Raw genomic sequence first — 27,099 nt, forward strand, 5'->3', positions numbered from 1 at the left:
AACCAAACTCAGTGCCACTGAGTTGATTCCAACTCATAGCAACTCCCGTTATGTTTCTAAGGCAGTAAATCTTTATGGAAGGAGCTCTGGTAGTGTAGTGTCTAAAGCACTTGGCTGCTAACCAGAAGGCTGGAGATTTAAACCCACCAGCCACTCCTTGGAAGGAAAGTTGGGCAATCTACTTCCGTAGTGATACTGCCTTGGAAACCCAAGGATGGGGTCACTATGAATCAGGTCAGACTCAATGGCAAATAACAACAACAACAAATCTTTATGGAAGTAGATTGCCCAGTCTTCCTTCTGCAGAGTAGCTGGTGGGTTTGAACTACCAACCTTCTAGTTATCAGTCAAATGCCTTAGGCACCGTGCCACCAGAGCTCTTTGTATATACATGCGTGTGTGTGTGTGTGTGTGTGTTATCTGGGGGGAGTTAAACATACTTATAACTTAGATTGCTTTTATGCCCCATGTCTTAGCTACATCACATAGAAAGTTGCACATCAACATTTTTATCTACACACACAGATAAGAACACCTATATCTGCAATTTTCTCAATCCCAAGCAACAGATACAGACATTATTTGCATTATAAATCCTCAAAGGCAGAATATATATGCAATAAACAGGGAAAATTATCCAACTATTTTCAGGCTGCATTTAGTGAGCAGCCAACAGGAATCATGTAGTCAAAGTACATTATAAAACTTCAAGGGCAGCAGGACAGAGAGGCAGACACTGAGAATACAACACTGAGAGGGCAATTGTGCTCTGAAGATGACCCTTGAATGCAAAATATAAGCCCTATGGCAAAGAGATTTGGTTTTGTCTCTATTTTCAAAGGCCTAATCATAGGAGGTTCTAAACAAAGGAGCAAAAGAAAAAATTAAGCTGTCTTCAAAATTGCCTCATCCAACCTTCACATTGCATAACTTTCCACACATTACCAGATTTGTCAAGTTTGCCCAGGTAGCTACTGCTGAGTGAGGTCCAGGGTCTCTGTTTGAGTTGGTGTTCATACCATCACCCCACAGCACCATGGAAGTGTGGATGTCATTTGTTTGTTGGAGGACTGGGCAGAAGTAGGAACAGCAGTAAGTAACAGGGGAAGGGTGTGAAGGGAGTAGTGGGGGTGAGATTTTGAGTATTTTTTTGCATTGACTTTTTAAGAAAAAAATCCATGGGCCCACACCAGAAGATAAGATAATGGGCAACTTGTTGGGGGAAGAAAAAGAAAATAAATAAATGAATAAAAAGAACAGCAACATGAAGCCAGCCAATTATAAAGACACCTTGGCTAGTATTAAAAAACTGTGATGTTGCAAAGTGCTGTGCTTCCTTCTTTAAAAAGTGAACAAAAAGGAATATTTATGTTATAACCTAGGGAAATTGTGTTGAAATAATGCCTTGCTAATACTGTCATAGGGAAAAAGAAAAACCCACAGAGGTATAAAAATTGTACCTTTAGGTTGAATTTTTGGCATACAAGTTGCAAAAAGTGCTTAATATTGCACTATGGGGTTCCAGTTTCACTTGACTATACAACAATAAACCACCCAGAAATGGAAGTGATAACATTTATGGGAACGCTTAGGCACTAGGGACATTTCTAAGGATAAAATGGCATCAGTTCAACAGCAGTACCATGGGAACAGGAAACTTTTCCTAGTTAATGTAATATACTTGAAAATTCAGCAACTCTTATAATTTTCCAAAAGCCAAAGGCCATGGGATGGAGAAAATAAAAATTGAACATGAAATACTCTAAACCTTACAGTAAGACTTCAATATTGCAACATCCTCTGGTGACAGTTCACTCCAAAAGAAAAATCTGAGATTATGGGATAAAAGTAACTGGGCTCTGCCATTCTGTACAGCTTTTTGACTTCATGTTCCAACTATGGGATAGAAATGAAAAATGGAGGCAGAGCCAGAGGCACTGCTTCTATGTGAGGTCCCTTGTTCTTCTTATACAGAGCCATATGGAGCCCTGGTAGCATAGTGCCTAAGGCACTTGACTGCTAACCAGAAGGCTGGCAGTTCAAACCCACCAACCACTCCTCGGAAGGAAGGTTGGGCAATCTACTTCTGTAGTGATACTGCCTCAGAAACCCAAGGAGGGGTCGCTATGAGTCGGGTCCAACTTGAGGGCAAATAACAACAACAAGAAGATATGAACAGAGGCAACCCATGACGTTGGTGAAGTAGGCATTCTTGCCTATCCCAGGGATGAGCTGAAAAAGATGCTGGAATGTGATGTTGAATTCCTTTATTATTTAGAATTTATTGAGTCTGCATTCATTTGAAAAACATATACCCTGTATCAGTCAGAACTGGGTTCAAACACTACCTCTGCCAAAGAGGAATCCCTGGAAAAATTCCTTTAGTTCTCCTAATTCATGAAAATGGGAATAAAAGCACCTATTTCCTGAGGATGGGAGAAGTGAGAGGTGTGGCATACAAAGTCTCTAGTCTTGGCACATGCAGTCAAGATATTTGGTCCCTTTCCCTGCACTTTTCTTTTAATCTCACTTTTCAGGCATGAGATCAAACTGGCATGTTGTTATTCTTGTTTTGGGTCATGAATCAATTCTAATTCATAGCAACCCTACAGGACAGAGTAGAACTGCCCCACAGGGTTTCCTAAGCTGAAATCTTTATGGGAGCAGATCACCAGGTCTTTTATCCCATGGAGCAGCTGGTGGGTTTGAACTGCCGTACTTTCAGTTAACAGTCCAGTACCTAACTCTTGTTCATACATGCCTTACATAAACTTACCCAGTTTCCTCTCCCCTCTGTTCAAGTTCAGACCCCTACGCTCAGTAAGAAGGGAGACGGCAGATGCACTCAGTCTCCTCTATATCGAGGTTAGCCTCAGCATGACATTCTTTACGAAAATAGAAGTCATTTCATTTGCTGGAATAGGATGAGGTAATTATTGAACAATCCAAGCCACAGAAATGATTAAGGTGCTGGTGGCATTTACTTATCGGAAAGATTAATAGAGTTAAACAATTATAACTTGGTCAAATGGTAAGGAGGATTAAAAAAGTCATGAACAAATATTTGAAGGACATAACATCCCTAAGGATAAAAAACCAAAACCCAAACCCACTGCCATGGAGTTGGTTCCAGCTCATAATGACCCTGCACAACAGAGTAGATCTGTTCCAAGAGTTTCCACGGCTAGAAATGTGTACGGAAACAGACTGTCATATCTTTCTCCCCTGGGGTAGCTGATAGGTTCGAACTGCCAACCTTTCTGTTAGCATCCAAGTCCTTAAACCACTGTGAACCTCATCTAATAATAGGCATGATTTATTTACAGAAATTCAAAGCAATAAAAGACACATGGAGTGGAATAAAATTGCATTAATCAAGATTCTCTCTGTCTTAAAGACCTCTTCAAAAGGGATAGAATTCTTGGATTCTAAAGAAACCAAATGAACAAATAAACAAATCATATGTATCAAGTATTCATGAGTTTACTGTGAATTATCTTCACATAATAGCCATTGAACCCAGCAGTTATACATTACCCCTAGAGACAACAGAACTCTTCTGTAAATCTATTCCTATACTCCAGTTGCCAACTCATCATCGTCAACACCTCACAGATGTTCTTTGCAAAATGGACCATGTGAACTTCAGCCTCCATGACTCTGAGCCCAGAAGAACTAGATTGTGCCCTGCTACCACTGCCAACTGCTCTATAAGGAATCACAGTTGAAAGTCTTGGGTAGAATGGGAGAATAATTTGGAACAAAACTCAAAATCATAAAAAGCCCAGGCTTACTGGCCTGACAGAGACTGGTGGAACCCCCCGGGACTATGATTCTTAGTTACCTTTCAAGCCTGGAAGTGAACTCATACCTGTGGTTCAACCTTCAGCCAAACAATACACACCCTATGAGGTGAACAATAACATTAAGGAGGTACACACCTGTAAGAACAATCAACCATGTGAGACCAAAAGGAAAGCACTTGTCATGGATAAATTTCAGAAAACAGAAAAGGGGTAGAAAAGAAGGACAAAGGGAAATGGTAATCACAGGGAGGAAGGGGGAAGAGGGGTGTTACATTGTAGGAACTGCAGTCAAGGTCATGGAATAAAATGTGTATGAAATGTTGAGTGGAAAACCAATTTGCTCTGTAAACCTTTACCCAGATCACAATAAGTTTAAAAAAAATGAAAATTTCATTTAACCAAGTATTATTGACTATGCTAGTAATTAAGGTATTTGAAAATGGTGACTGCTTAGTCAAAAAATCATTGCATTTGAATTTAAAGACTAAAATAAAAAATAAAAGACTATGAAAGACCATTCTTCTCTCAGTTTATTTCCTAAAGACACATCACTCAGGCCAACACAGATAAAATGAAAGGGACAGTCTTCGTTAGTAAGGAAATAACAAGTATTGCCTTTCAGTGGTGAATCAAGCTGGAGTCAGAGCTTGGTAGGACTTGATGACACATGATGACAGCAGTTAGCACATTAATACTAGTCAATTAAAAATGCAAACATATCATAGCTATGAAAAGATCACATGAAGAGTTTTTGGTGAAGTAAATAATATATTTAAAGCACTATAATGATAACTGTACCCACATTACAGTAAAAAATACAAATTATTTTTGAAAATATGAATGTTAAATGCTACACAATCAGTATAATGACTAAGAATAGACCCTTGGTTTTGGCACCTTGCAAGTCGTTGGTGACCTTGACAAGAGCAGTCTATTGGTAGAGAAGAAACTCAAATGGAAAGGGCTCAAGAAAGAATGGAAAGAGAGGTGTTAGAGATTTATTTTTAAAGAGTTTTATTTAAAAAAAATAGACAAGTGGTTGAATAGCTAGAGAGGAATGCATGATTAAGACGGAGTTCCTTTTTAAGCTGGGATATATTAGAGCATATGTATATGCTGATGAGAATAATACAGTAGCATATGGAAATTTTATATGCAGAAGGAAGAAGAGAATTATTGGATTCATGTCCTTGAGTATGAGAGAGGCTCTTCTGCACAATTTGAGAAGGTCTTGATCTTAGATAAGGAGAGCCAGTGTTCACCCAATAGTTCAATAGCAAAAGAAGAGTATATGGATAGATCTGTAGATAGACTAATAAAAGCAGTTGTGGATTATGTGAAAATTTTTCTCTGATTATTTCTATTTTCTCAGAGAAATAGAAAGTAAAGCCATATTTGAGATTAGAAATGAGAGAAAGAAGGAAATAAATATTACCTAGTTAAATGAAAATGAACTTTAAAAAAATGTACTAATGGGCCCTTGAGGTTACTGACTGTGCAGTTAAAGTGAGACCAAACCATGTAGTTAGGTACAAAATCAGCTGTGTAGCTGCAGATACAAAAGAGGTGGACAGTTGAATTAAATAGTTATTTTTACCATGTACATAAAGCAAGGAAAGTAGAGCCAGATAATATAATCCAATTTTTTAAAATTCTCCAAGTAACATATAATTAGATTTGTAAGGAAATTCCAGAGTCAAAAATTGCATAACTTCAGAGTGTATAATAAAATTTACCAACTTATTAGACTAGAGTATACTATGTTTTTCTAGTATTAATTCTAAGAACAAGATCTAAGACCTCATTAAGAAAGTGTTATGAGTCAATGTGTTAATTCAAAAGCAGCAAATACACCACGGACAGTATCTAGATTTCTAACAGAGTCTGCATGTAATATTCGTGATTAATTTGTGACCCTATTACCTTTGTGGTTTTCTTCAGTTCCTCATCTATAATAAGGCCTATAAGGAATATAATTATTACAGGATCTTACTGAAAAGAAGAAATGTCTAAAATATATAGTCTAGCAATATTAATGAAATAAAGGATTTAACAAGAAAATTAATTATATACTAATGAAAACATTCTAAATTAATCCTTATCAGAATTTCAGGTCAATGTTGCAGTTCATTAAGGAGATTACACCAATATGTGTCACATCCAGACACTTTTGGAAAAAAAAATTACATTCCAATGTCAAAAATGGTTTGGTAAAATATATTTAATTTTTCTACCTCTTTTCCTCAGTGCCCACAAATCTTTCTTTATATCAAGGCAAACACTGTTACACTCATTCAGTCAGCAAGTTCACATGCTGAGCATCTACCATATGTCCTGAAGTAGCATGACTTTCATTAATGAGAGTTTACAATCTTATGAGGAACTGAAACAGTGTGAAATAAGGGGGTAAAAGATAGAGGATTTAGGATAGACAGATTTCTCTTTGAATGCTGTCTGTATCACTTGCCAGGTGTAAGTTTTTGGTAATACGTGAAATCTCTGGTCCTTAGTTTCCTATGCTATGAAATGGTGAGGAATCTCAACTAATTGAGAGAATGAATATAAAATATACAGCAATAGACAACTGGTGTTGGTTGAGAGCAGGGTCTCTGGAGTCAGACTGAAAACCTGTGTTTTAGTCCTAGCACCACTGTTTACTAAGCTATGTGAAACTGGCCAATTTATTCACTTTTTTATGTGTGAAAGTTTCCTCATTTTTAAAATTATGAATAATATTCATGTACCCACTATATAGGGTGGTTGTGAGCATTAAATAGTAATAGCAGAGTCCCTGAAACAGGACGTCATGTATGTTGTTATGTATATTAATAAGTACCTAGTCAATTGTAGCCATTTTTATGTATGAATTGAGCCCAAATTTCACACTCTATCACTGTATATGTATGTCCTAAGAAATGTGGAATTTTTTATTCATTCAACAAGTACTCGTAGAGGGTCAGTTTAAGGTTGGGTACTGAGGAAACACTGACTTCTAAGCAGCTTTCCTCCATGGTCATACTATATGGATCCTTATTAAACCTTATATCAAAAAAGTAGAAAAGTATAGAACAAAACTCATATTTCACAAACACACACACACACACACACACAAATTACTTTATGAAAAGAGGAATTCTCCCTGGAATGTGAAAGTTATAACTATCACACAAAGGTTCAAGTGTGCCTAGATTCTTCCACCATTCCCAACAACTAATCCCTTACCCCCATTAACAATAGCATTTTCATGTGATCTGAGTTACTCAAAATGAATTTTGGGATCATTATAAGTAAAATTACTGAATTAGTTATTTTCAGGTAGCACCGACATGTGCAGTTGGCATTAAATTGCATTAAACCCCCTAATACAGTCTCTTACATGTTTGAGTTTACCATTATGGTATCATTGACTCTTTAGCCCTTGGATGTTAAAATATTTTTAAAATCACATCCACTTTGCATTGTCTAAACATCATAGTCCTTTTCAATAAAGTTTCTCATCTTTTGGGGAGAAAATATTATAAAGCACAACTAGAAAGAAAGCCAGAATTCCAGCTCCATGTGTAAATGTATAAATAAGATTGAAAAACATTTCATCTACCTTTTTCCTTTACATTTCTGCAGTTCTTTTTGAATTAAGGGAATAAAATCTAAATTACTTATTATTTTACATTGAAGAGAGGGGACATTCATGTCCAGGGTAACAATAATTATCCTCATAGTAACTTTATATATCATGGAGTTATTAAGAAATAATACAAATATAGGGCTAAATAGTAATTCAGAACTATAATTCTACTAACTTGAAATATAAATTGACACTTGTCATTAGTAATGGTTTAGGGTGGGGATGGGGAAATGTTGGTGCCTCTGAAATGCTTTATAAAGAAACTGTGAAGGATTTCTTCACCAGGCAATTGTCAATGAAGTACTATGTTCTCAGTATATGAAAAACCAACTCAATTTATGAATCTCATGCACCCCAAAGAAAATCATCTTACATAATCTTACTTATGTCTTACTTCACCTATTATTTTACACTTTGCTTATTACACCACTATGGTATTAATCATTTCTAGAAATCTATATCAAATATAGAATATTGAAATCATAACAATTAAGCTACAGAAGGAAAGCAAGGTACACATGTTATTGTTTCTAACATTATTTCATTTACCAATTCAGTAATATCATAGGATCTCTCACTTAGAAACCCCCATTTGAAAAATGTATTAAAAGTATTAAAAATAAGACATTTCAAGTTAGAAAGAGTGTAATTTTATCTAAACTCAACATAATTCACAAATAGAAAGTTAGCAACAGGTATCATAAGATATGTAGGAAACACCCTCAGGCATGGCCTTAGGAAACCCAAAAACACACTTGCAAGAGAAAAGAAGGATGGCAATTTGGAGAAAAATGCTTTCTTGCTTATTTTTTTATAAGCAACCAAAACAAGCATGTGGTCTTTTAATTTTTACATAGTAGTGACACTGAAGAAGCAGCAAAAAAAAGAACAATGGTCATCTTATTACTATCTCCTATGACTATTGTCTGAGAGGGTGAAAACTTCCCTTACAGTATCTTGCAAAAAGTTCAGTTGCTTTTCTTTTCTTTAGATGACTTAGGGTTTCTTGTTTTATTCACACTGGAATAAAGCAGGTTTTTTGTTTTTTTTTTAAATGTGTGTACTTACATTTCTGTGTTTTTATATTAAAATGTAACTTGACTGCAGATTGTGAGTAATTTATTTTTCACTCCTTATTTTCTATGACATCCTATTACTTATTGCAGGTAAGATGCATTAGTAAGAAACCCACCCAACTATTGATTAAATGAGCATGACACACAATACTATGACTCCTATGCAGTACTCAAAAAAGCAAATTTCAAGAAACAATTGCATTAATCACACCAAATTGTTTGGAAGATTATTATCTTACCAGCAATGAAGGGTGTTGTCTGATTTAAAGACTCAAAATAAAAATGTAACCCCTTCTAGGTACATGTTTATTGTACATCACTGCATGCAGTTTCTACTTTGATGTTTTAAGATTCCAAATAATGAAACTATTTTCAAACTGTTTATTTCTTTGTGCTTTCCTCTATCTTTAGTTAAATTAATATATATCTAAATATCTATTTTTAATAAATTAATTAAACTCTAAGTGAGGCATGTTATGTTCTTGTATTCTTGTATATATATCTCACAAATATACAGTTGGTCTATAATCCCTCAGAAAAGGAATGAATTAGAGAAAGACAGAAAAAGGACACATATTGCATGATCTCACTTATAGGAAATATTTAGAATAGGCAAATATATACCAAAAAAAAAAAAAGAAAAGAAACCTCACTGATGTCAAGTTAGATCCAACTCGTAGAGACCCCTCCTTGAGTTTCCAAGGTGGTATCATTACAGAAGTAGATTGTCCAACCTTCCTTCTGAGGAGTGGCTAGTGGGTTTGAACTGCCAGCCTTCTGGTTAGCAGTCAAATGCCTTAGGCACTATGCCACCAAACTCCCAAGCAAATATATGTTGTTGTTATGTGCTCTCGAGTTGGCTCCTACTCATAGCGACCCCTCCCTGGGTTGCCGAGGCAGTATCACTACAGAAGTAGATTGCCCAGCTCCTGGGAAGGAAGGTTGGGCAATCTACTTCTGTAGTGATACTGCCTAAGCAACCCAAGGAGAGGTCGCTATGAGTTGGGGCGACTTGACGGCACATAACAACAGTAACAAAATATATTTACTTGGGAGCTCTGGTGGCACAGTATAGAGACCATCTATTAGTAGTTACTAGGGGCAGTTGGAGGGAGGGAGAAAAATGCACTCTGAGGACACTGAACTTCTGCTAAAAGTGACAGAAAAGTTTAAGAACAGGTAAAGGTGACTATTAAACAACATGACAAATGTAATTTGTTGTTGTTGTTTGTTGTTATGTGCCATTGAGTCTGACCTGACTCATAGCGACCCCTCCTTGGGTTTCCAAGGCAGTATCAATATGGAGCTCTGGTAGCATAGTGGCTAAGGCACTTGACTGCTAACCAGAAGGCTGGCGGTTCAAACCCACCAGCCACTCCTCGGAAGGAAGGTTGGGCAATCCTACTTCCGTAGTGATACTGCCTCGGAAACCCAAGGAGGGGTCGCTATGAGTCAGGGCTGACTCGACGGCACATAACAACAACAACAGCAACATCAATATGGAAGTAGATTGCCCAACCTTCCTTCCAAGGAGTGACTGGTGAGTTTGAACTGCCACCCTTCTGGTTAGCAGTCAAATGCCTTAGGCATTATGCCACCAGAGCTCCTAACAAACATAATTAATGTCACTTAAATATATATATAAGAAATGTTAAAATGACAAATGTTTTGTACATACACAAAAAAAGTATTTTTACCTCTAAAATAGTCTATTTTGAGCACAATGGTTCAAGAACATTTTCTTAGCTTTGAGCCTCTTTTCCTTATTTCACTTCAATTAAAGAGCAGTGAAGAGCAAACATTCTATCAAGGCTTAAGAACATATAAAGGTGAAGAAAACACAGACTGTGTTCCTAACTGCTATATGCTGAAAATGTGTACCCAACTAGTTATTGTCAGGTGAAAATAAGAGTAAGGCATAAAATGCCACAGGCAGTTTATTTTCAGTTCAATGGAATGAGGGAAGACTTCTCAAAGGAGATGGTGCTTTTCTCCAAGCATTAAAAAAGAAAAGAAAAAAGAAGCTAATTTCAACAGGTAAACATGAAAGAGGGAAAAAGATTCTAGGCACACAATAAAACAAAATCACACAGATTTGAAAGTATGTGGTTAATTTGATGTGCACTGAAGGGCAGTTGTAGTCTATGGAATATTGGGGTGAGGAAGGATAGAGAGAAATTAAGCTGTAAAAGTAGCATAGTCTTAGTACACTCCCACTTCTAGTAGCCATGTTGTATGTTTCTCTCCTTTATAAGAGCAACTCACTGGTATAAAAAACACCCAATGGGGATAGAGGTTGTTGGTGGTATGGAGTTAGGGCCCCTATTCAGAATGGATAGGTAAATATTAGTCATCCTCTTTACATTAAGTAAATCACTTTGTAATGAAGTGTTAAAAACAAACAAACATCAACAACAACAACAAAAAAAAACACCAAACCATACATTTAAGAAATATGTTGCCCTTCCTCAAAATTCAAAAGGTGGAGCTCATCTATTATCCTGCCTGCAAACATTTTGAATGTAGTATAATTGAGAGTCTACTTAAAGTGTCTACACTTCTTTTGCTTGTCCCAATAGAATTAAGACTTTTCCTACATCAAGGTCTCTGCTTACATTGTTCCTGCCACTTGATCTTCAAACATTTGCATCCTTCTTAGATGTCAGCCCTCTACCTAAAGGTCTCATTGTGGTCCACCCTAACCATTTGATCTCATTAGCTCTCCCTTCTGTCACTCTCACCTCCATGATTCTCTATCTCAGCCCTCTACTTGCTTGCTTTACAGAACTCTGAATTTTGTAATGTCTTATTAATATGTTCTTTTACATGTGTAATGATTTTCTACCTCAAGTTTGCAAGCTCCATGGTGGAAGTGACTTAATTTGTTCTATTCACTGCTCTATATCTAATACCTAAGACTGGACCTGGCATGTTGTAGGGACTCAATAACTGTTTGTCAAATTAACAATTTTCAAACAGAATGATATATAAAATTGTCAAACTTAAAATTTATATTTTTAAATTAATAAATCAAATTTTAAAAATTTCCTGGGGGCATTTCCTACACAAACAGTGAGAATTTGAGGAAAAGGTAAGTATGCTTTAAAGATTTTCTGGAAGATTACTCAAATAATCTAATAATTACAGATAGTTACATATAAGAATATGAAATTATATAAATATATACTAAAGTATAATTTATATAACATAAAGTTTTAATATTTGTTTTTCTTAAAATTGGTAAAAGTAGTAAAATAATTCCTTTCTGATACTTGAAAGATGTGGCAGACTCCCATATCTTTCTCCTGTGGAGTGGGTTTGAACTACTGACCTTTTGGTTAGCAGTCAAGCACTTTAACCACTGCACCACCAGGATTCCTTGTGAGAAATACATAGTGTCTATATTTTTCCTCACAAAAGACTATATTTCTCTTATGGGGATCGCAATCAATGTCATGAATCCACATGTGCATGAACTGTTGAATGGAAAACCATATATATATATATATTTCTGATATGAGGAATATGAAGAAAGACTGATGATATTTCCCACTAAAAAATTATGTAATGAAAGTTACCTCAGATATATTTTTCTTCACAGCATTGAGGCATGAGCATCATTTTGAACTCATGAATTCCAAGAGAGCAGTCAAGGCTAAAAATGGGCAAAGAGACTACTAACAAGCTCAGATATTTTTCTGTATCTGGAAAAAATAATACACCCGTCTTAAGAGTCTTGGAAAGAAGATGGGGCAATCTATGTCCATAGTGATACTGCCTTGGAAACCCAAGGAGGGGTCACTATGAGTTGGGTCTGATTCGAGGGCACATAACAACAACAACAACAAGAAGAGTCAATACTGTAGAGCAAACCCTCTTTCACCACTCAATGTGACACAAAACATTTATTGTCCATATTTATAAAGTAATCTACTGGGGATAGATTTAAAGAATACATATAGTAAGTTTCCATCAGTATTTAAATTAAAATGTGATTATATAAAAGGGAAAATGTTTATTTAAGTATGGTAAATTTGGAGCTCTACCTGGTAAAAGCTGTATCCTACAAGATATCTGTCTGATGAAATAAGGTGTGATGCAAACACTGTAAGTCACAATAAAGTGCCACTCCAAGGATCACTGGTGCTTAAAACAGTTGAGCTGGCCATCTAACACACAGGGGTGTGGTTAAGTCTCTAAGCTAAAGTGGGAAATCTAAATTTATCTTTCTTAATAGCTTCCATACTCATCTGAAAGTATCAATATCCCCAAATCTTTCATCAAGAAGTAATGTTACATATTACATTTATATTTCTTATCACATTTCTACTCTGATTTTTTTTTCCCAGATTTTTGCCTTTGAAGCTTGATTTGAAGAACAAGTAATCTCCAATTTCTTAATTGTGCTATAAGTGAGTGTCTTTTTTTGGCATTTAGCTTTAGCCTTTATAAACAACAAGTACTAAAACTTTGGGTTATAGATTTGTAAATGTATACACAACACACATATAGTCACACAAGTACAGCATATGCTTCTCTCCCCTGTCTTTGAAACAACATGGTATTTAAAACAAACACAGCTGGGTACCGAGAATATAAGGTGCTGGGCAAACATACACTCCTATTAATGTAAATATATTCTTTGATGTTTCCTGCCAAACCCATTTGGTAATGAAAAGCAAGCATTCCCCTTTCTTGCACATAACACCCCACATACTCTCAAAACAACCACCCTTAGCAACTGGATGTGGAAGCAAGCAGAGAGAGAAACAAAAGCTACTGGGCCCAATATCTTGATGGGGTTGCTTTCTCAGACTCTGACATTTTAAAAGTGAAAAGAGAAGGTCATACTGGGCACTGTTTCTCCAATATTATGTGAATCAAAGCAACTAGTCTAGTCATCTTTATGTAGTGTCTGCTTGTTTTGTCTCATGGAATTCTCCCGTCCTTCAATTAAAACTGACTCACATTAGGAATTTATACTTCACCAAACACCCAGTTAAGACTCATTCTTTATTCATTGCTTCGCCTCCTCCATCCAATCCTAAAATTTGACTGAGGTGCTATGGGACGCCCGATGCTGCTGGCTAACTGCTAAACAGCTTTCTGGTAAATTTCAGTTGAACTAACCCATGGTTCACACACATCCTCCACTCACTTCTTACACCAGTGCCTGCTGAGAGCCAAGGAGATTTCTAAGAGACCTGGCGGGGGGGGGGGGCAAGTTAGGCCACAGGAAAATCAGCTGGGAGCAGGGAAAGCGACCCTGATGTTTTTCGGGTACAAAAATCCTCTCCTAATGTTCTAGGATCACAGAGCAACCTGGTCTAAACCTCTGTCCTCAGGGGAAGCCAAGACCTTCGAAGTAGAAACAGATGTTTCTGGACCCAGCCCGCATGAAATTCGGAGAGCACGGCGAGGAGCGAGCCAACAACTTGCCAGAACCTGGCAGGGTTGAGTTTTCAGTGGCTACAGGTTGCCTGAGAGCAGATTCCCAGCTCCCGCGGAAGGCGCTCGGAGCTCTCACTAGGGAGACCTTGACTGAGGGTGGGAGGTGGACCCGTAGAGGGAGAAAAGGAAAGAGGGGAGGCCAAGGAGACTCCAGGCGAGGATATGGGAGAGATCCGAGGGCGTACCTCCCAATAGTGACCCACACAGACCTTGGCGCCGCAACCTGCGCTTCTTGAGGCCGAAGATGCGCACTTTGGAGAAGATATCCACCAGGTTGCCGTTGCAGAGCCCGCGGTTCTTGCTGGGGCTGCTCCGCCTCCTGCTGGCAGACGGCCGGTCCCAGTGCTGCTCTCGCGCCTGCCGCTTCTGGCGGATCAAGCCGCTGGCAATAGCCGCGGCCATGGTGGCCTAGGGAATGGGTTCAGGAAGGGAAGGGGGTAGAGGGAAGGGGAGCTAGGGGCACGGGAGAGGTAAGGGGCGGCGCAGACCGCAACTCGCCCTCGGGAAAGCAGAAGGGGAAAGGATGGAGGGGTTGGGGAGAGAGGTAAGGGAACTCAGTCCCGACTAGGACCCATAGCTCTCTCCGCGGAGCGCGGGGCTAGGCGCGCAGATGCGCCCGGAGCGCAGCGGGCAAGCCCGAGGAGCCCGAGGTCGTGTCTGTCGCCGCCCGGCCGCGCCGGCAGGAGTGGGGCGGCCAGTGCGGGCGCAGCCTGTCACCACGAGCAGCTGGAGCCCTGTCGGTGGCCGCCACTGCCACCCGTGCTGCCTTTTTGTCCTGCCTGCCTTCCGAGAGTGAGATAGAAAAGGCCGCCTTCTTCTTGAGCACCAGATGGAGGGGAGGTCCCGGCAGTGTCTCTGCTCTTTGGTCCGAACAGGAGCTTGCTGGGCAAGACTCAGCACCGGGCTCGAGCTGCCCACCGGCCGGTTTTGCCGCCGCCGCCGCCGCCGCCGCCTGCTCTGGGCTTGTGCCGGTGATTGTCAAGTGCTTTGGAAATCAGCATCTGGAGAGAGCAATCTTCTCTCTGGAGATTTCTAATCAAAGTGCTCAGTTCTTAACCCACTACATCCCCCCACCTAGTCTCCCTCCTGTGTCTACTATTCCGGAGGGGGGGAAAAACACGCATATAATGATTTTAAATGTTTAAAAAAGAAAGATAAGATAGATTGTAGAGGGGATACAAAGAAGCTGGACCAAAGGAGGTGGAATTGAAGGAATATCGGTGCGCTTTTTCTTAGAGAAAACGCGCTGATTTTTGTCGCTTCCGTGGCTTAACTGGACTTCTCGATCTTAACGTGGCTCCTGGTCCACAGAAACTCAGCTGCAGTAGCAGGGTGAGGTGGTTTCTGCCCTCCCAGCTAATCCCTTCAGCACCAAGCACCCTAAAACCGGGAAGGAGGAGGGAATGGGAGGGAGACTGAAAGGGAGGAGAGTGTATCCTGAGAAGGGAGGCGCCTCCACTCTTCACCTAGTTCACCCAAACTTGCTGGACTCTTCCTACTGCTGCTAGGAAGGGTAAGCTTGCCATTTTGAAATGGTGACATGGAACAAAAAAGGAGGGAAGGCGAGAAGATGTGACAAGGTGGCATGAAAAAAAAAAAAAAAAAAACTTCCCAATTGTGCTCTCTAGCAGTTGGAGGAGGAGCTGGCAGCCACAAAACAGCAGCTGGATAGGATATAACGCTCAGGAGAATACTGAGGAAGTCGCGGCAGAAATATTAAGGGAGGTGTGACAATATTCTAGGGATGGGAAAGACAACCTACACTCAGGGATACTCCAATTTAAGCTCTCATCTTTTTGTACCTAAGTCTTTTCTCCTGTAGGGAAGCTCCTGCCAGGGAGCAAAGTAATATGAACTATGTCCGAAATTCAAATACAATAGCCAGTGCCTCTCCTCTTTATCTGTGTCCTGATAGTGTTCTGTCTTGGATAATTGAAAAATTTGAAGGCACAGGAAGAAGAGAGGAAGTGGAGGACACCTGAAAAACAAGGAGATTGAGAGAGAAACACTTCATCCATGGTCTCTAGGATTGGTTCCGAGTGACAGAAGCCAAAGCAGTTTCTTGCTAGGGGCTTCTTACTTTTTCTTTTTCCCTTTGCACTGTTTTTGTTATCATCACAGGAAGTTAAAGAAAAAAATGAAATGAAAAACTAGACTTCTTACAATACAGTGTAAAGGATAGGACCAAATTACTCATTTGGTAATCAGGAGACTTGTAAAAATCACTTCTCCAGTGACTGCTATAAAGCTGGAAAAAGGAGGGGAACACCTACGTCGCAGCCCTGGGAGCAGTTTGTTACCAACACGCACTCTCTCTTTGTCTCGGGAACAGGTAATAAAGTACTACAGAGAATCGCAACAAGGCATGTGGGAGAAGGGAGCTAAGGGCTGATTACAGGGAGGCTAGACAGCTTCTGATCTACAGAACTTATCCACAACCTCTCCTTGTGAGCAATTACTGCTCTATTGCTGTTTGCTGTGTTTACCCTCATCTGTATTAATAAGTCTTCTTTTGTTCTAATGGAAGTGAGTAGATTTGGGTCCAGTGCAGATATCACTGGATTTAGGATTGTGTATAATGTATTTAATATTAAGTAGAGTACTCTGTAAGTTTATTTCCCCTACCTCGTTATGTTACATCTACGAAACAGCATATGAAAAGAAATATGCGAGCATATTTTTGCCAGAAATTTGTAATCTCTAACCATCCATTAGATAGGAAAAATGAGGAAAAGGTGCATGCTAATTATTTTTCTCTACCTTTATGTTCTGTTTCATATGTCTTTGTTCTTCCATTTTTAGTGTATATTGCGTTGCTATGTCCCTGTTTAGTGAGAGTCCATCTACAGAGAGATGTACATGTAGTAAAATGGCAAATAAAGTATGTCTGACCTTTTAATCACTGAAATAAGTCCTATTTAATATAACGAGTTGCTACTCTTGGCTTCCTTCATTGAAGACCAGCATGAATATTTTGGAAGTCTTGGATTGGAATTTTTTAATGAGTTTTAAATTAAAGTAAATTTACTTAAAGCTTTTGTAGTGAGTTTTTGAAAGAAAAAAGAAAGTCAAGCATAACGATGCCTTATATCTAGTACAATTACCCCAACCAACATAATAACCTAGTTTGCTTTTAAAGGTTTGTTGTTGTTACTATTATTGTTACTATTGTTGTCAACTATATTACTTGAAAAGAGTGAGATCACACTACTTGTTGTTATAGTTGTATTAATTATTTTCCTCCGAGATATTTTCTTATAATGCAGTCTTTCCTCCCAAAATCTTTGTATAATTCATTAAAGACGTTGGTTTTAGGCTTCCTCAGACCCTTCCGTTCCTTGTTCCGCAACCTCCAGACGAGGCTGTGTTTCAGCACCACGGACAGGATCCCGCCCGAGTTGTAGCTTTCCAAGCCGAAGCAAGTTCCTGTGAGTAATAAGAAGCTCTGGCTGTGAGGGTCTCTGATACTCCCTTCCATTTTTCACCTTCCTCTCCTCTCCCTCCGCCCATCCGCAAGGTGGAAAGGAAATTAATCTTCACAGCTTCCACTGACACTAATAACACACCTGGAGCACAAAGCCTTTCAGCTTTTTGATAACCGAAAAATACTATGCTTTTCTTTCTTGATGCATTCCGACCCCTGGTGCAGCGCCTGGAACAGCACACTTTTCAGCCTCAAAGTGTCTATTGAAATTGTGAATTTCACAAACCTCAAGCGGTCGTTTCTAATCTTTGAGGCTTTCTGTTTTAAGGTAGCATAGGGGTGGGGCAGCATTGGGATAATCAAGTTCTTTTAGCTTAATCCCTGCTTTTTCCCTCCTTGCTCTCAAGAAAAAAAAAAAAAAGAAAAGAAAAAGAAAAGAAACGCTATTTAGTTGTTTACAGGCAGAGGTAAGCGAAAGAAAACGCAAGAGGGCCATCTGCTGTCTTAAGCTGTGATAAAAGCATGTGTGAAGCTAGGGCGAAAACCGTTTCAAGGCCAGTGAACAAATCCATACGTTGTTATAATTCAGACAATAATTTCTCACTCATCAGAACCTACTCCAAGCTGTCAGTTTCATGTTTGGCTGTATTACAGAAACAAAACATTCAAGTACTGGCTGGGTAATGTAGCTCCTGACTAAACTGTTAGAAGGCTGACCTCTGATTTCAGGCTACTTTCTGATATCAGTTCTTTTCTTCACTGCAACTTTCTAGTGGTGTGATGATCACCAGTAAATTGCTTGAGCCTACCTCAGCCTCAACCAATTTTCTCATGTCTAAAATTGAGATGATAATAGAATTTCCTAATCAACTCTCTTGAGATTAAATTTAGTAAACGATTATAAAGATCCTAGAACAGTGCCTGATGTATCCTAAGTGTTCAATAAATGACAGTTATTATCATTGTCATTGTCATCATCCACACCACTCATTTTTATATTATAAACTATTTCCAATTTCCATATTTTTTTCAGTATAAAAATACACATATCCCTATGAATATTTCCTCAACTCCTGAATGGATACAGTACATCATTCAAAATAAAAAGAAACTAAAACTTGTTTTAAGTTTTGGTGAAAGAAGTCTGAGTTTGAGTCTCAGTTACTAATTGACCAAATTAGTGAATTTAAGCCTATTTCTCATCCATTAAATAGTGATAGTAAAAACATTTCCCCCCCTCACAGACATCTTTATGAGTGCCTATTAGAAAATACTTTTAAAACTGCTAAGTATAATACAAACATCAGTTCATCAGAACATAATTACCTCACTGCTCTGTCATGCTTGCAAATCTCCCAAAGATGTCATGCTTCCTTTGGTTGCCCTGCTCTGAATATGCTGTTCACTCTGCTTAAAATTGTTTTATTCTTTATACCCCATTCTACCCCTTTGTATTATAAAAGAGTAGTTAAAACTACAATTGGAGTAAGTCAAAGACTTGACTGTGTGTTCTTGGGCAGTTTATTAACCTCTGTTTTGTTTTCTTAAAATTGACACAATGATACAGTATGATTTATATGTGAATTAAATGAGAACATGTGTGTAAAATACTCAAAAGAGTGCCTAGTATAGAGTGATAAGTTAATGAATAGTAACTGTTGTTACTTACTTAATACTTCACCACTCAGGCCTTCACTTATTTGATAATCAAGACTTTACTGAGGGTTTAATATGTACATTAGGAGCTTTGGTAGCATAGTGCCTAAGGTACTTGACTGCTAATCAGAAGGCTGGCGGTTCAAACTCACCAGTCACTCCTCGGAAGTAAGATGGGGCAATCTACTTCCATAGTGATAGTGCCTCAGAAACCCAAGGAGGGGTCGCTATGAGTCAGGGCCAACTTGACAGCACATAACAACAACAACAACAAATATGTATATTATAACACTTTAGAAAGTAAGACAGTAGATTTTTAAATAAAAAGGAACAAATAAAGAGTCACCTTGAAACATGGTTTAATTTAGGTTTCAGCCTTCTTGTCTTATTTGGGAAAACTTCTCACAACTTTCCCACCGAACTAAGGCTGAGTCTAATGTTCCCTGTAAATGCTTCCATAATGCCTTTATCAACAATTAATATTTATTAAATAAAGAGAAAGCTAGATTTAAAGTGCTACAAATATATCTAAGAGGCATCTTTAACATATCCAAAACTAAACTCTTTATTCCCATTCCCAAACCTGTTCTTCTTACAATCTACCCAGTTTCTGAAATGGCAACTCCATTCTTCTTATTCTTGTTAATTTCATCTATTTCTATAACATCCCATATAGAAATCCTCAATAAAATCTATTTCTCTAACTTCAAAATATGATCACTTCATCTTCACTGCTACCTCCATTACCTGAGCCATCATTATATTTTGCTTGGACTATTGTGAGATTAACCTAACTGGTCATTTAAGATCCACTCTTGTTCTTATCAGCACTCTGGTGGTATAATGCCTAAGGCATTTGACTGCTAACCAGAAGGTCGGCGGTTCAAACCCACCAGCTACTTCTGTAAAGATTTACTGTCTTGGAAACCCAAAGGGGGTTGCTATGAGTTGGAATCGACTTGATGGCAGTGATTTTTTTTCCCCTTTGCTCTTAGCATTCTCAACACTGCAGCCAAAACACTGATGGAACAAACCAGATTACATCACACCCCTGATCAAACTCCTACACCTCAATAGAAAACTAATGTCTTTGTGTGACCTACAATGCTCCATATGATTTATGACCTACTTCTACCTTCATTTGTTCAGACATCATCTGCTTATGTTCCTTCATTCACTTCGTAGCCTGCTGTTTCTCAAACCAGCTGACATGCTTCTACAATAGAAACTTTCTACTTGCTGTTGCATCTAACTCTCTCACCCTCTTTAAATCTTTGTACACATACTATCTTCTCAGTTGATGCCTTCTCTCACAAATCTATTTAAAATTGAAACCGGCAAGCACCCAACCTACTGTCATTGAGTCGATTCCAACTCATAGCAACCCCCATTGGGTTTCCAAGGCTCTAAATCTATATGAAAGCAGATGGCCTCTTCTTCCTCCCATGGAGCAGCTGATGGGTATGAACCACTGACCTTGTGGTTAGCATACAAATGCCTTACCCACTATGTCCCTAGAGCTCTTTAGCAGCAATCACAGGTAATCCCTTTTCCCTCTCCTGTTTTATGATTCTACATAGCACTTACAATTTTTAGAAATTCTGGATGTTTTCCTTAAAGAGCCCTAATGGTGCAGTGGTTGAAGTACTTGGCTGTTAACCAAAGGTCAGTGGTTTGAATCCACCAGCCATTCCAGGGGAGAAAGATGTGACAGTCTGCTTCCTTTTTTAAAATAAAGATTATAACATACAAAACTCTATGGGGCAGTTCTACTCTGTCCTATTGGGTCACTTGTTGTTGTTGTTGTTGTTATGTGCCGTCGAGTCGACCCCGACTCATAGCGACCCCTCCTTGGGTTTCCGAGGCAGTATCACTACGGAAGTAGGATTGCCCAACCTTCCTTTTGAGGAGTGGCTAGTGGGTTTGAACCGCCAGCCTTCTGGTTAGCAGTCAAGTGCTTTAGCCACTATTGGGTCACTAGGAGTCAGAATTTACTCAACGGCAGTGAGTTTTGTTGTTGTTGTTTCTATGTTGTCCTTATTTATTGGGGCTGTATTCTTTTAATATATAAGCTGATGAGGGTACAGATTTTGTTTCCTTTGTTTATTGCTATATTTCCAATGCTTAGAATAGTACCAAGCACAGGGTAGGTATTCTTTAAATACTTGCTTTTTGAAAGAAAGAATTAATAAGTTGGGTATATGGACAGACAGACAGATAGTTAATACCAAATAAGAAGAGCAGGAAATCTTATTTAGTCCAGTGTGTCAGCATGAATTTCCCCATGCCATGAGGCTTGATCTCTTTAAACACCAAGATATCTAAAAGTTTATCTATCTGGATTACACAAAATCTCAACCTCATAAGTAAGATATACTGAGATACTTTAGCCTTTGTTTGAAGGCTTAAGTTCAACATAACATGACATGTAGTTTGAGTTCTGTATTTTAGTGATGATCCCCTCAGGGCTTACTGAAAGACGTGAGACTGACTCTTCTTGAATTGGAAGACTAAATGACTGATCTTTGTGACCTTCTGCCCTGTTTTCTCCTTTGTTATCAAACTGCCGGTTGATAATATTTTCAAAATTGCTACATCTAATGCATCATAGAATTGGAAGCTAGATAAACACATTTGTTAGACTTACCTACAAATATAAAACCAAATGAATTCTAAGTAAGGAGTGTATATAAGCAAGAAACTCTTATTGCTATTAATTTCCTTATTAAAGAAACTTTTTCTTTCTTGCCTTCTGAGTTTTTATTATGTTTTAGATGATTTTGTTGCACAGATTCTTGAGTTTCAAAATGATGAGATTTTGCATGGTTTTACTAAAAAACAGTACTTAACTTTTTTTTTTCATTTATACCTCTGTTCATTTCAGGTCTTATATGAATATGTAAAAGATACTTCTGGGAATGCAGTAAATATTGAAATACCTTTTCATTATTAATCATTTAGAAGAGCATCAAAAGATAATGTTAATATATACTCAGGACCAATTTTCAACAAGTTAATTAAGACTGAAACCCTACTCATTTGCTAGAGTTCAAGTTCAAAATCATATTTTACTTTCTTGTGGTAGTATTATTGACCTATACACTAGATTCAAAAGACTATCTAAGTGAATGCTTTTGTTGTCAATAGGTGCTATAGTGTCTGTTCTGACTCATAGTGACCTCATGTCCAGCAGGACAAAATAATGTCTGGTCCTGTGACATCCTCAAAATCCTTGCTATGATTGAGCTCATTGTTGCAGCCACCATATCAGTCCCTCTACCAAGCATGATATTCTTCTCCAAGGACTAGCGCTTCCTGATAAAATGTTCAAAGTACATGAGATGAAGTTCCACCATCCTTGCTTCTAAGAAGCATTCTGGCTGTCCTTCTTCCAAGACAGATTTGCTCATTCTTCTGGGAGTCCATAGTCTATTCATTATTGTTCACCACCATCAACATTTAAAGCATCATTTCTTCTTCAGTCTTCCTTGTCCATTTTCCAGCTTTTACATGCATATGAGATGATTGAAAACACCATGGCTTGGCACACCTTATTCCTCAAAGTGATATATATATATATAAACAGCTTAAAAAGGTCTTTTGCAGCATACTTGCCCAAAGCAATATGTCATTTGATTTCTTGACTGCTGCTTCCATGGGTGTTGATTGTAGATCCAAGGAAAATGAAATCCTTGACAATGTCGATATTTTCTCAGTTTATCATGATGTTGCTTATGGATCCAATTGGGAAGACTTTTGTTTTCTTTATGTTCAGGTGTAATCCATACCAAAGACTACAGTCTTTTATCTTCATCAGTAAGTACTTCAAGTCCTCTTTGCTTTCAGCAAGCAAGGTGGTGTCATCTGCATATCACAAGTTGTTAATGAGTCTTCCTCCAATCCTGATTCTGCATTCTTCATCATATAGTCCATCTTCTTGGATTATTTGCTCAGCATAGAAAATGAACAAGTATGGTGAAAGGATGCAATGCTGACGTACACTTTTCCTTATTTTAAACTATTCAGTACCCCCTTGTTCTGTTCAAATGACTGCCTCATGGTCTATATATAGGTCCTGCATGAGTACAATTAAATTCTGGAATACCCATTCTTCTCAATGTTATCTTTAATTTGTTATAATCCACACAGTCAAATCCCTTTTCATAGTCAATACAATATCTTCCTAGTATTCTCTGCTTTCAGCTAAGATTCATCTGACATCAGCAATGATATGCCTTGTTCCACATCCTCTTTTGAATCTGGCTTGGATTTCTAGAAGTTCCCAGTCAATGCACTATTGTAATCATTTAAAAATTATCTTCAGCAAAATTTTACTTGTGTCTGATACTAACGATATTGTTTGATAATTTCCACATTCTGTTGGATCTCTTTTACTTGGGACAGGCACAAATGTAGATCTCTTCTAGTTTGTTGGCCACATTTCTTGGAATAGATGAGTGAGGGCTTCCAGCTTTGCATCCATTTGTTGAAACAACTCAATTGGTAGTCCATCAGTTCCTGGAGCTTTATTTGTTTATTTTTTCTTGTACGTCTTCCTTCACTACCATCAGTTCTTGATCATATACTGCCTCCTAAAATGGTTGAACACTGACCAATTCTTTTTGGTACAGTGATTCTGTGTGTTCCTCCTATCTTCTTTTGATGCTTCCTGCTTTGCTCAATATCTTTTCCATAAAATTCTTCCATATTGGAACTCGAGGCTTGAACTTATTCTTCAATTCCTTCTGTTGAGAAATGTTGAATGTTTTCTTTTCTTTTGGTTTTCTATCTCCAAGTTATGTTATAATATTTTACTTTGCTTTTTTGAGATCCCTTTGAAATCTTCAGTTCAGCTCATTTACCTCATTTCTTCCATTCAATTTAATTACAGCACATTCAAGAGCAAATTTCAGAGTCTCTTCTGAAATCCCTTTTGGTCTTTCCCCCTTTCCTGTCTTTTTAATGATCTTTTGTATGTATGATGTCCTTGATGTCACCCCACTACTTGTCTAGTCTTCTATGTGTCAAATCTATTCTTGAGATGGTCTTTAAATTCAGGTGAAATATGCCCCAATGTTGTACTCTGGCTTTCGGGTACTTTTTTTAAAATTTTCTTCAGGTTCAACTCAACCTAGCAGATGAGAAATTAAAGGTCTGCTCTATAGTTGGCCCCTGGCCTTATTGTTATAATGATGTTGACCTTCTCCATCGTCTCCTTCCACAGATGTAGTCAATTTGATTCTTGTATATTCCATAGGGTGAGAGCCACATATATATTCTTCCTTTATGTTGTTGAAAAGGGGTGTTTGCAATGAATAATGCTACAGTCTTGCAAATTCTATCATGTGTTCTCTGACATCATTTCTATCACGAGGGCCATATTTTGCAGCTACTAAGCCTTCTTTAAGGACCTCTTGTGTGTGTGGTTAAAGTATTCTGCTGCTAAGCAAAAGTTCTGTGTGGGAGAAAAATGAGACACTCTGCTTTCATAAAGATTTGCAGCCTTGGAAACCCTATGGGCCAGTTGTGCTCTGTTCTAAAGATCTCTATAAGTCAGAATCAACTCGATGACAGTGGGTTTGAGTTTTTTTTAATCCTTCTTTGTTTCTAACTTTTGCATTCTAATCACCAGTAATTATCAATGTATCTTGATTGCATGTTTGAACAATTTCAAACTGTAGAAGCTGGTGAAAATCTTCAATTTCTTCATCTTTGGCATTAGTGGTTGGTTGGTAAATGTGACTAATAGTCATATTAACTGGTTTTCCTTATTGTTAGATGCTGCTGAGTGAGTTTTGACTCATAGTGACCTCATGTATAACAAAACAAAAACTACTTTGTTCTGCAACATCCTCACAATCATTGCTATGCTTGAGTCCATTGTTGCAGCCACTGTGTCATTCCATCTTGTTGAGGTCTTTTTCTTTTTCATTGACCATACTCTTTACCAAATATGATGTCCTTCTCCAGAGACTGGTCCCTATTTATAACAGGTACAAAGTACAAGAGGCAAAGTCTACCCATCTTCACTTCTAAGAATCATTCTGACTTTACTTCCTCCAAGACAGATTTGTTCATTCCTCTAGCAATTCATGGTACATTCAACATTTTTCACCAACACCACAATTCAAATGCATCAACTTTTCTTATGGTCTTCCTTATCCATTGTCCAACTTTCACATGCATATAAGGCTACTGAAAAGGCCATGGCTTGCCTCAGGCACACCTTAGTCTTCAAAGTGACATCTTTGCTCTTTAACATTTTAAAGAGGTCTTTTGAAGAAGTTTTTCCAATGCAGTATGTCATTTCATTTCTTCACTGCTGGTTCCTTGGGTGTTGATTATGGATCCAAGTTAAATTAAATCTTTGACAACTTAGATCTTTTCTCCATTTAGCATGATGTTGCTTATCGGTCCAGTTGTAAGGATTTTTTATTTTCTTTATGTTGAGGTGAAATCCATATTGAAAGCTGCAGCCTTTGATTTTCATCAGCAAGTGCTTCAAGACTTCTTCACTTTCAGCAAAACAAGGTTGTGTCATCTGCATATTGCAGGTTGTTAATGAGTCTTCCTGCAGCTCAATGCCACATTCTTCTTCATATAGTCCAGCTTCTCGGATTATTTGCTCAGTATACAGATTGAATAAGTATGTTGAAAGATACAGCCTTAAGTGTATGGATCTTATACTACCACTATTAGCATTGTACCTCAAGGAGAGATCTTGAAATGTTCTTTTTGATGACGAATGTGACACTATTCTTCTTCAATTTGTCCTTCTTGACATAGTAGATCATAGGTGTGTCCAATTCAAAATGGCCAATACCAGTCCTTTTTAGCTCACTAATGCCTAGGGTCAGGGGTTCTGATTAAGGCATTGGACTGCTAACCAAAAGGTCAGTAGTTCAAACTCTCAAGCTGCTCCATGGGAGAAAGATGAGGCAGTCTGCTTTTGTAAAGATATGTTGTTGTTGTTGTTATGTGCCGTCGAGTCGGCCCTGACTCATAGCGACCCCTCCTTGGGTTTCCGAGGCAGTATCACTACGAAAGTAGGATTGCCCAACCTTCCTTCCGAGGAGTGGCTGGTGGGTTTGAACCACCAGCCTTCTGGTTAGCAGTCAAGTGCTTTAGCCACTATGCTACCAGAGCTCCTTCTTTGTACAACCTTGGAAACCCTCGATGGTAGTGGGTTTGGTTTGGTTTTGAGTGGTGCTTAAGCTATCAAACTTTATTTGTTCCATTTTATTTTGGATGGCTTCCAATTTTCCCATATTCATATGATTCACTCTTGTTGATTAATAAAATGTTTTATTGCTAGTAGGCAAAAGCTTTCCATCCATTAAAAAACCTGGAAGGAATTTTATTGTGACTTAATATTTTGAATCAATAAAGAAAAAGTGGAAACTATGGAAGCAAAGATTTGTGAACATTCTACCCTATAGAAGCAGTACCAGATTGATACTAGCAGATGGTTTAGCTTTACAAAGCCAGTGTATTTTAAAAAATCCAGCTAATATGTGGAAAAAAAATATTCTCAGTGGCTTCTAGCCTTCTATATTAAAATGAATCCAAAATGTGTACAATATTCATTTCAGAACTGTTAAAATTTACTTATCTTTCCTTGCTCTGAGTCAGTAATTGGTGAAGATAACATGAATTTTAAGGATAGATCAGTGGGTTGTATTTATAAAAACTATTAAATGTAGTAATGAAAAATAAATTACTCAATTTCCAAAAAGAATATTTTTTTTGAGAAAGGAATATTCATTTTATAATCTCAATGCAAAGACTGTTTGGACATATGTTATAATCAAATCTATACCTAACATTTAGTTTCTATTCAATGAAGTCTACTTCAAAAGGTGCATGTGAAAATAATTTCCAATGTGTAATACCTATATGAATGTTATTATTTTAAATTGTTGCTGTATTCTTGAACCCATTCCATACTTTGTACCTAAGCACTGAAAAACTAGATTTTTAAACTACCCCTCTGAGTCTTTCTATTAATTTTGAGTCTATATTAATTTTCTATTGCTGTTGTGACAAATTACCACAGACTTA

The 27,099-nt window shown here is 38.0% G+C and overlaps 1 protein-coding gene across 1 annotated transcript in view; it reads right to left on the reverse strand.

The window, feature by feature from the left end:
• Positions 1 to 14,360, reverse strand: part of FGF14 (fibroblast growth factor 14) — a 305,075-nt gene extending 290,715 nt beyond the window's left edge. Inside the window, exon 1 of the mRNA XM_007953819.2 lies at positions 14,168 to 14,360. Coding sequence (XP_007952010.1) covers positions 14,168 to 14,360 — 193 coding nt within the window. The remainder of the gene's footprint in view (positions 1 to 14,167) is intronic.
• Positions 14,361 to 27,099: the final 12,739 nt, after the last annotated feature.

Source organism: Orycteropus afer, unplaced genomic scaffold (assembly GCF_000298275.1).
Source record: "Orycteropus afer afer isolate SDZICR_OR568_19922 unplaced genomic scaffold, OryAfe1.0 scaffold00417, whole genome shotgun sequence".
Classification (NCBI taxonomy): domain Eukaryota; kingdom Metazoa; phylum Chordata; class Mammalia; order Tubulidentata; family Orycteropodidae; genus Orycteropus; species Orycteropus afer.